At 39.0% G+C, this 11,217-nt stretch overlaps 1 protein-coding gene across 1 annotated transcript in view; it reads left to right on the plus strand.

Annotated features, from left to right (window-relative positions):
* LOC117397402 (junctional adhesion molecule 3B-like) overlaps positions 1-11,214 on the plus strand; it is a 32,605-nt gene extending 21,391 nt beyond the window's left edge. Inside the window, exons 2-9 of the mRNA XM_059009660.1 lie at positions 3,269-3,334; positions 3,802-3,915; positions 4,169-4,321; positions 5,141-5,343; positions 6,061-6,160; positions 7,008-7,137; positions 7,428-7,479; positions 7,730-11,214. Of these exons, the coding sequence (XP_058865643.1) occupies positions 3,269-3,334; positions 3,802-3,915; positions 4,169-4,321; positions 5,141-5,343; positions 6,061-6,160; positions 7,008-7,137; positions 7,428-7,479; positions 7,730-7,765 (854 nt within the window). The 3' untranslated portion in view covers positions 7,766-11,214. The remainder of the gene's footprint in view (positions 1-3,268; positions 3,335-3,801; positions 3,916-4,168; positions 4,322-5,140; positions 5,344-6,060; positions 6,161-7,007; positions 7,138-7,427; positions 7,480-7,729) is intronic.
* Positions 11,215-11,217: the final 3 nt, after the last annotated feature.

Below are 11,217 nucleotides of genomic sequence, written 5' to 3' on the forward strand. Positions count from 1 at the left end.
GTTCAGATCTTGCCATGTAAGATCTCCTGCAATAGTCAGGAATATTAAGCTGCAGTAGGATACTATACAGCTATAGCCAGCAGTTTTGCATGAACACATTTTGCTTCATAAAGTCGAATGAAACCTGCTGAATAATGTTACGTTAACATATTGAATTACATACCGCTTTGTAGTTTTCCCATATACTTGGCGGATAACTGAAAAAAATTGAAAAATGTGACATTTCAAGATCTAGCATGAAATACTGAAGTACTGGATTCCGGTAGACTTTTGCAAAATCATTTTGTAGTTTCTTTGATTTCCATGATGTTAAATATCCAACACTTGTAGGCTAGAGCACACTTGTCAACAAGCAGTTGGGAATGGACCAAGTGTCTGTTGTTTCTGCTCTTACTGTACGTCAGGTTTTGTGTTTATCGTGATTGATCTAATCCCACAAGATTATCTTCGAAGGACTGAGGATTTAGTGTAATACGCGTACACAAATCAAGAGGTTTGTTGTGGGACAATTCAAACTAATGTTCCATTGCAGGGAACTAACACACACTGTTCTGGGTAGCCAGCCACACTTGCATTGCAAGAGTATTTCTTTTTTCATTCCCTGCAGATGGCTGTATTGAGGCCTCGGGTGCAGCAGCAGTGTTGATGTCAGCGCGAACGCTGCTTCTGCTGCAATCACACAGCCCTTTTAAGGATATGCTGGCTGTGTACATTTTGGCCATATTAAGAACGCGATGTCTAGACCATGTGTTTTTTTTTTGTTGGTCAGAATGCTGTGCTGCTTTATTTAAGGGGATCTTTAGTACAACAGAAACCCACAACATCCAAGTTGCAAAAAACAAGTGATTCCTCACAGTAAATGGGATGCACTGCAGTACAGCATAAAACCAACTGGTGGCCCAGAAGGTTTAGCTGCCTTTTTAATTTTTCTCTTAAGTCACACCTACAGTATAGTTATTTTACATTGCTGTGAAGGGATTGCTTTCTTCAGCCGACAGGGTAAGGTACTGTGAAAAGAGTAACCTCTCTCGTCTTCTCAACTCCAAAGTCAGGCTATATACTGTACTGTTTCAGAAGAAGCACTTTTGTAATGAATGTAACAGTCTCGATATGAGAGAGTACGAGAGAAATGAATGCAGTTTCTTGTTTACTTTTATTGTTTATGTTCAGGAGCTTGTCAGATTTACAGATGAGCTTATAACAGAACAGTTAACATGTTTATAAGAAGGAGCCAGAAATGCTGTACGGTAGAGAAAAGCCTATATTGTGCATCGAAAAATAAATAAATAAAAACATGACCCTTTCCTTAACCATTTGGTTGTCATATTTTTTTGTTCTGATGAGGTGTTGTAATGCACAGAGCTTTGAGAAGCATTACACTGAGATTAGTTAAAAAAAAATAAAAAAAAAAAAAAAAACGGCCGTGCTTACTGGGAAAGAAAGATTCAAACTTTACACAGACTGTCAGCCAAAGAGAACATGAAGAGGGGAGGAGGAGAGGGAATGTAGGCCAGCAGGCAGCACCTGCCTTGTGTGGGGCTTGCTTTGCACATGGATGGCTTGAACCACCTCAGACTTTAAATCTTACAGGGCAAGGCTGCTGGGAATGAGTGGCAGATCTGCTCAGGAACCTTGTCCTTCCAAATTAAAATTGGTTAACATTTCACATGCTGTAGAAGCTCCAGTGTCAGGAACAGAGCTACTGAATGCAGACACTGTCAAGCTGTCCTTTAAAAAAAAACAAAAAAAAAAAAAACACCAGATACCTTTAGCGATATTTCTTACATTGACCAGTGGGAGAGTGTTGCAGGGCGAGAGAGGTTAATGGCTACACTCCTGTCATGCATGGCTAGCTCACATGGGGATGGATAAAACAAAACTTTGACATTCGGATAGAATTATGAATTATCATACTAATTTGAATTGGTGGTGTCTTTGTTGTGCAGTTTTTTATACCAGACACGTTGAACAAAGTCATTTGTGTTCTTACACACATTTTAGCTGAAGTGATTTTTTATTTATTTATTTATTTTTTAAATAGTTCTTAAAATAGCAAACTGCGTGTCAGTGTGGTATGAGGGCTGCTTTCCCTCCGGCTCCAACGCTTTCCGTTTTGTTTTGTGTCTGTCTTGTCATAACTGTGTCTGTCTTGTCATATTTTCTGCAGCAGGCCTGCTGTGTTGCTGAATTTCAGCTTGTCTGCACCAGAAGGCACAAGACACTCACTTCAAAGAGGAGCATCTGCTTCCCCCTGAAGAATCGAACTGGCTATAATTAAATATATCCACTAGAACTGCAGCAACCAAACGTCTAAACTTATAATTAATAAGCACAAAAAATACAGCCGATTTCAGAATCCCTTGTGGGGGTAAAGTACAGTAGAAGAGATTACTCTTTGTTGCCAGCTGATCAATTTATTTAAACCCATGAAAGTTTAGAAACGATAAAGTCTTTAGATTTATATACAAAAACCAAAAAAAAGACTCTTGTCTCTAACTGACTGATGTCAGTGTTTTCTGCGCTATATTTCCAACCTTTTATTTTTTGGGGTCTGGATAAATAATTCATTCATTCTTGCACTGAGCTTAGAAAATATTGCTTTCTCTAAGTACTGTATCTGTTTTTTTATGCTGTTGCAGTTTGAAAGAAATTGGATCTTAACAGACATGGTTGGGGGGGGCATTGGTTATGTAAAAGATTCCTAGAAATAAAATAAATCTGTAGTAGGACCATTAAACTTTCAGTGACAAATACTGTACCAGTTTTTTTTTTTTTCCATGTACAAAGAAAGGTTAGCACTTCCACAGTGTGTTTTTCATCCATTCTAAATGTAGATGTCTTGGTAAATGGTACAAGCTGAACTTGAGCAATGTCCCCGCATGTACTGTACATGACCCCTCTTGCAATCTGCAAGGTGCACTGCAAAGAACTAAAGATCACAGCAACTTGCACCAGTGCTTCGGTGGGCCTTAAAGTGTCCGACACTGTGTGGCAAGAGCACAGCTCTCACTGGCAACTAACTGTGAATGCTCGGAATTAGCCATGTACTGTAACGCTGTGAGGAAGGAAGCTTTCATTACAACAATAAAGACTCCACTGCTGCATGTGGGAATTCTTTATAAATACCAAGACAAGTTTCGAAACTGAGAGATACTGAAATGCTGAAAGGTATTGCATTTTACAATACAGTCAGCCAGGCTCCCACAGCAGTATTCCATGCTAAGAGCTTACTGTTTTATGAACTATTTCCCCTGTTTTTGTCTTGAAGGCTGCAGGTCAATGGCAGTGGAACTGACTTCAAATAACCAGCACCCTGTCGTGAACGAGTTCCAGAGTGAGTACTGATACAGCAATGCTTGCACAAAAGCAGTGGCGCCACCTGCTGTCAGGAATGAGGAGGCACACGTTTCATTGTGGACACATCATCACATCACATTTTGCTAACTTTGCTGAGTGAAAGAGTATACAAATTTAAAGCTGAAATGCAAAAGCAGGTATACCCTTGTAATAGTTTACCAGGTGGTAAAATGATAACTACTAAGTGTGCATGTGGGACTGTGGACGGACGATCAAGGAATAAGTTGCACAGAACTTGTAATCCATTCTTACAGCTTACTGTGTAACTGCTTGCATTTAATTTGAACCGACTTGTGAATAACTCATGTGTGCTATATCTATGCCTTCCGTTCTGCAATATCCCTGCAGAGTTTATATAAAGCTGGGTGTGCAGTACTATAATTACCCATGTGCCTTAGCTGAGCAGCTCTGACCCTTTTCTCCCGTTCTCTCTTCATTCTCAAGGTGTTGAGTTGTCCTGCATTATAAAGTCCATTTCCACTCCTGACCCCAGGATTGAGTGGAAAAAGTTCCGGGGTGGCGACACCACCTATGTTTATTTTCAGGGTAAAATTTCAGGTACGTTGAACTGAAAATAGGGCTTGTTTTAGTTCAGAAAGATCTACATTATCAGGGTAGAACACGGAATCAAACATTTCGTTTTCACTGCGCATCGCTTGGTAAACCAAGGCTTTGAAATCTATTGTCTTCTGTACCAGTAACACTGATCCTCTTAATGCTGTGCCATAGATGCATATGTTCTTAGCACCACACTGTAGACAGTTGATATCATATTGCTGTAGTAAAGTTTGTTTTTTTATTTTTTTATTAGGAGCATTGGAGAACAGAGCGGAGTTGAGAGGGACCTCATCTTTAGTAATTCACAACACAACCAGAACTGACTCGGCCACCTACCGCTGTGAGGTGTCAGCCCACCTGGATGAGAAAAAATTAGACGAGCTGTCCATTGAGCTAACAGTACAAGGTGTGTGTCAACGAGTTTGCACCAGAGGCTCAACTGCGCAAGAATATAGCTCTCAAACAGAATCTTATACGATAATATATAGTAGACCCTAACATTTGATGTGGTACATCCATATGAAATTCCTCCAGATAAGGTACTTTGTATCCAATGGAAATGACGTCACATTAATATTAACAATAACGTTTAATTTATCTTGTTATTTTTTAGATTTTTAACTTTAAATTACCAGGATGAAAAAAATAACTAAATTGCATAGATTGTATGACCTTTACAAAAAGCCACAGTTGTATACAGCCAGGCATTTCTGTTAACACTGTATATGTGTGTCTCGATCCTTTCATATCTCGGAGAAGTATAGTCATATTGCAAGCTGATCTTGTGTAATGCGGTCAGCCAGTTCCAAGGTTTTGATCATAACTAATTCTATCTGCGAGGGTGGGTTTGAGAGAAACGGACAGGACTGAAACAGGAGCTGTGATCCAATTCCTTATGAGGGAAAGTGAAGCCCTTCCAGAATGTCCATTGGCATGGTGATAAGGGCGTGGATATTCAGTGGGGTCTCGCTTTTCAATGCAGGGAATCAGGAATCTGGCCTCAGTCCTGTCTTTTAATAGCAAAACCTTCCGAACGGCATTAGATCACTGCTAGCTGCTAAAGATACGTACAAAAACAAATGCTTCGCCACGCTGAGACGAGCAGAATGGTGGTTCGTTCATTATAATATATTTTTTTATATGGCAAAGTAGAAGTGTTCAAGAATTCAGCTAGTCTGAAGGTGGCCTGATGGTGTGTGTGTGTTTTTCGTTTTGCTGCTCCCAGTAAAGCCAGTGGTGCCGAGGTGCAGTGTGCCCCAGTCTGTGCCCGTGGGGAAGTCTGCATCTCTGACGTGTGTGGAGACTGAGGGCTTTCCACTGCCCACGTACCACTGGTACCGTGACAACGAGCCCCTTCCTGACAACCCCAAGAGCAGCCCCAAATTCTTCAACTCCTCCTACACAGCGGACCCCAAGGATGGGACTCTGGTACTACATCATATACTCTCTATAGCGCTGTAAACTGCAGGGCCTGTATTCATGGTAAAAGTTTAAATCTAGTGTTAAACGATTAGTATTGTTCCTAAATGTGTAACCATTGTCAAAGTAACGCATGTCAGATAGAGGTCAGCTGTAGTGTTTATACAGAAGTATTGAATATGAATGTCTACACATCAGTGTTGTGCACATCTAGTCTTAATGTTGTAGCGCGTCATAAAAAGTAACAGCACTCTTAATAGATCACGTTTTAAATGTTTAGGAAATGGAATCTAACTGCCCTAATACAGAAGGAAAGCTGTGCTTGCAGTCCTGTCCTTCCCAGCCAGTAGAACTCATTTTGTTTGGTTCATTCCATTACAAGGGGCTGACAGAGACACCTGACGTGCAGGTTGAGTGGTGTGGCGCACATTATTAACCACGTGGTCTGACACGAGACAATCGCACTGCGGGTTTCGCTGTCATTACCCCAGTTGCTGGTGCTTGCTAAGTTTAGAACCCTGGATCTCCCGCTGGAATGGGGGCTCGGTTTCAGGGATCCTAATTGGGTTGTTCAGAGCAAGTGCGATCCTGGGTTAAATGTTATCAGCACCTTAAATAGTTCCTGGAAATTGGAATTCCCAGCTGAGGGGAAAGTCTTTTTGAAGAGCAGAATTTGCAATGCTGAGCCTGCTTTTCTGTACCCCCACCCCCCACGTTCTTTTCTAGAAATTCAGTGAGGTGAAGAAGATTGATGCCGGAGAGTATTACTGTGTGGCCAAGAACCCTGCAGGAATGGCCCGGTGTGGGCCCCAGCTGATGGAAGTCTGTAAGTTCACTTTATTATAGCCAAGTTCTAATCCAGTTTTTATACCCATTTATCACCTTTATGAAACTGCAGTTCATAGAAAATATCTGTCGGCTTCTGTTGCTTTATGAATATCTTGAATATTGTTCTTATCCATCCACATATTTACCTAACAAACTGCAAAATACATTCTTTGCAGTTTTCCCACATTTATTTTTTAATGTTCTGGTAATCCTCTAGCATGTGACCATGTCCTTTTATGTGGCCTGTTTTGCTACTGACCCCTGGTGGAAAACCACAGTAATACAGGTTGTAGCACTGCAACAATAACCAGGAATGCCCCTTGCATTCTGGTTTGAGGTTCCTTGTATAAAACCAGACTGCAATGCTTTTTCATAGCAGAACCATTGTCTTGGAGGGTGCAGAATGCTGCTCGGTTAATAAATACTTCAGACAGCTTATTTATCATGTTCAGAAAATACAACTGTTACAGTAACTAGGCCAGACAAAGGGGGAAAAAAAATGAAATACAATTAAGAGTTAAAAATGCCACAGAGAAGAAAACAAAAACCTGATCCAGGATGGATCCTACCTGTTGATCATTCTCAGAGCAGGGAAACAGGTGCAATTCCAGATTGATCCAAAAAGAAAAAGGGAGCGCTGGTGTACAGGCAAGGCCCACAGCAAATAAACAGAAATTGAAAACTCACCAGCTGAGGTGCTACCTCGCTAGGTAATGAATTGATCTGCAATGCCGTCTTATGGAGCTGTGGCTACAGTGGGTACAGGTCAGTTCTCTTGACGTCATATATTGTGAATTATTCAAATCACCGTCCTGTTTGTGTGTGTGTCTCTGTGCCCTTTCCAGATGATATTAACATTGCGGGCATCGTGGGTGGCGTGCTGGTGGTGTTGACTGTTCTGCTGTTGATAGCAATCGGGATCTCTTGTGCATATAAAAGAGGTTACTTCGTAAGCAAGCAGCAGACAGGAAAAAAGTGAGTACTGTCAGGATAACATTGCATCCGTTCCAACCGCAAAATACAGCATGTCAAGATTGCCAGTCCTGAAGGTCCTATAGTGTCTTCGCTAGTATAAATCCAAATCAAGGTGTATTTAAGACCCCAAGTCCATAGTGACCACGTTGTACGCCCGGGTGTGTACATTACATGCAGTATATTTACAGTGGTGCTTTTGATGCATCATACTGTATTTTAATAAGTATGCTGGTGTAGGAATTTGCTTTATTTGTGTTGGACAAGTTTCACTCTTTTTTTTTTTATTTCAGTTACAAACCCCCTGCTAAAGGAGATGCAGTGGATTCCAAGCAAGAGGAGGAGGTAGGATTTAATGAGCAGCATGAATCAAACAATATTCAAGGTTAAAATGAGATTCCATTTGAGCTAGATTATGGGGGGAGGTTGTCTTTGCCGTGCTAGACATGTTCTGCATCTAAAATATCCCCATTCTGTATGTATAGAGCACATTGTTTTGTAAAATCCATGCTCTCTGGTGTTTTCTGCCGCAGAGTATTTGCTCCAAATCACAGGGACCAACATTGTTTCCATGTTTTTGTTTTTTGCTTTTTAGGGAGATTTCCGACACAAGTCCTCGTTTGTTATTTGAAAACCCAGCGAACAGAAGACAAAAAAACAGGAGAAAAGTCAAAAGCAAAATACCTCCTTATTGAACTCTTTGGCTTGTGTAATAGCGAAATGAGCCGCTGGTGAAAAAAGTATTTTTGAAGTGTGCTACGAAACTACATGAGTTTGCCAAAGGTGATGACAGCTATTATTTAACAACTAACCTCAGCACTAAGCGCTTGCTTTTCCTTAGCAGATCCAGAGCTTTAGGTCTACAGAAACCAATAGTCTTTGCTTTTGACCCTGTTTGTTAATAATAGCGTGTTAACAAGCTAATTTAGTTGTAGGTTCGGGTATGTACAGTACATTTTAATATACTGTATACTAAAGTTGTAATTGTGTCATCAAATGCTCCAGATGGTTCTAAAATATGATTTAAAAAATAAGAGACAGAAGCACAAGTCTCCTGCTTGATTCAGTCAAACAGAATTGTTCTGCAATGTGTTGCTTTGTATTGTAGCTCTCTATAATAAAAAAGTACTCTCACACACACACACACGCCATCAGAATAATCTCCCAACCACTGCAGGTCAGCTTCTAGTACAAGCACAGGTTTGGAAGCTCAATTTAAAAAGCGTATGTTAATATTGAAATCATCTGGCTAAATACCTGTTGTCATTTATATAATGTGTACCTTTTTTATTTTATCAGCAAAGTTTCAGTCGAACTATTTTTGATGGAATATATTTTAAAATGCCTATAGATAAAGTTTTACTTTTTATAATACTTGTATAATACTAGCACTAAATCCAAGTTGTTTTTTTTTGACGTAGTTTAGTTCTGAAATTAACTTTCACATTTATAACCACTCTGTATGCAAGATTTATAATTTTACAAATCTAACAATGTTAACCAATAAAGACAATGGTTGTATGTTGTTCAGTACTGCCACAGCATATCAAAGTATTGGGTTTGTAAACACCCGTATTACACCATATGAAATTAACTACTGGTGTTTACATCTACAGAGGTAATAAAAAGATGCATTTGCAAGTTTCTTTTTAATACTAGAGTATATATGTGTTACCAGCTATGGATGAATTGCATGGATGGTATAAATGTAAAGGACCACCCGAAAGTGTTGGTTAATGTATATTGTTAATGTACAGTCTTATGGGAGGTAAGGAAGAAATGTTCACAGGATCCCAGTTTGTTTCAGGTAGACACTGTCTTCTTGGATCGTTGCAGTGTGTTCTTAATTTTAAGTGACCACCTGTGCCTGCTAACTGTTTGTGTAAATATAAGATATTCATTCCCTGGATGGCTTATTTTTTTTTTTAATTAGTATAAAATAAACAAAAGTATTACAATTACAGAAATTAACTAAAATAATGCACCTTTCTAGGGCATGTACTTCATGCTGAACAGTGAATGATTGTGCTGGTTGTCTCTGTGTAATGTTTATTAAAGCATACAAGCACATGCATGAAATGTACTACATGGTTTAATTGCCATGTTATGAGTTGCTTTTGTTTCATACTCTTCTTATGAACTGTTTATGAGCTCTTTGTGTGACTTGATGCCAATGGAAGTAGAGAGTAATAGGTGCAGATTGCTGGCAGCGTTACCACTATTTTGATGCTCTTAATGTAATGTGTGTGTTTTTTTACATGTCTATACTCTTGTATTATTTTACTGTGTTTGCAATCATTATCTAGGGGTCTGGGTTATGATGATCCAATATTATCATTATTCTAAATCTGCCTTCACCTGGCTTTGAGCTTGTCTGGAGAAGCTAAAGTCCCAGGACTGAAGAGGCTTCCTCATTCCATTCAAAGCAAGAGACTGCTTTAGGGAACAATGAGAACCCAGCATTGGAGAAACAGAACCCAGAGCCATTCAGACTGACTGCAAACACCACAGAATAGCAAGAGCAACGTACAAAATCAATTCAAAGATGCGTTTCAACAGGCTTGCTCTTTCAAGCATTCATAGAATTAGTAGCAGCTATTTCATCAACCAAACCTTACATAAAACACGAACATCCAGTGCAAGACAGACAGTGCAAATGGCAACATTTCAGTGTCACAACTTCTGAATGTAAAATGACAGCATGGCTTGTCAGCATTGAGCATTGTGTAGATCTTCTGAAGACAATACTGCATTCAGTCACCTCATAATCCCTAAAGTATAGTTCTCAAAAGTACTAGTATTTACCAATAAGCCATTTGATTATACAACTTGCACTATACTTATACCTCTCACGTGCCTTTCGTTGCAGGCAGCGTTTTGTATTCTGTAACCCGAATCTGTGAAAGCATTGTTCTACTATGTATCCTAGACCGTTCTGACCAGCACTCTTACACATTGTACTATCAGCAAGAACAAGCTGGGTTTAGTCACTTGCATGGCAATAAAATGTTCAAAAGAGCAGAATTGTGTTCCAGTGAGCAATAACACGAGTTATCAGGTAGAACGGCTCAATACAAAACTGGTATTGCATTCCCACAGCTGCTGGAAAATGTGGCTGTGTAAAAATCTGAAACTATGCATTGCATGATTTAAAATGAGCCAAAACCCAACAGAATCATTTTTACTCTACAGTAAAGTACCCTACAGTGAGCGTCTTTCTTATAGGGTTAACATTTCTGTATGTTGGTTAGGATCCTGAGAGCTATACGCAATCTCAATTACACAGGGCACAGTTCCAACAATGTTCTTTTAAAACAAATTAAAAGATTAGCTGCATGAAATAGGACTGTAATTGATTTTGTTTTTACTGCCTGTGAAAATGTACAACATATCTCCTGGAAGTTTATTTTGTAAATAGCCAGCCTTTCCAGTAGATTTTGAATATTATTTTTTAGATTGTATAAATAAAAAAAATAGAATAGGATACTTTTTTTTTTTTATGATGTATTTAGTGCCTAAACTAGTAACACAATTCTGAGTAGAAAAAAAACTTCCTGAATAAGGTTGCTGAAGCAGGAAATGTTTGCAGAAACCGGTTACCATCTATATACCACAAGGCCATAGCCATCTTTTGTAGAGTTCTCTGGGAATGTTTAAAAAAAAAAAAAAAAAAAAAAATTAATACCACTTGTCATCTTTTGTGTGAAGCCTTACTTTTAAAAAGGCAGAAACAGTGTTATTAAAAAATAAAAAAAAACTTGAGGATGGCACTGCTCATGTAGTTACCATCCTTGTCTCAATTGCCTCAGTGTTAAAAGACCTTTTGTATTAATGCTTGAGAAATGCATTAAAAAGAAAAGGTTTTTTTTTTTTTGTTTCATTTTTTCAATTACCCAACTGGTAACGACTTATGTCAAAAGACTTTGAGAACAAGATCGATGGTGTGGTTGGTCCCTCGCTTCTGTTGGTTTTTCTTTTTGAAGTTTTGAGTTCCATTTGCAAACCCTTGTACAAAACTAAAAGTGTGAATTCCAAAACTGTATGTTTGTGATTTAATAATAAAACTCACTTTTACAACTGTCC

Source organism: Acipenser ruthenus, chromosome 39, assembly GCF_902713425.1.
Source record: "Acipenser ruthenus chromosome 39, fAciRut3.2 maternal haplotype, whole genome shotgun sequence".
Taxonomy (NCBI): domain Eukaryota; kingdom Metazoa; phylum Chordata; class Actinopteri; order Acipenseriformes; family Acipenseridae; genus Acipenser; species Acipenser ruthenus.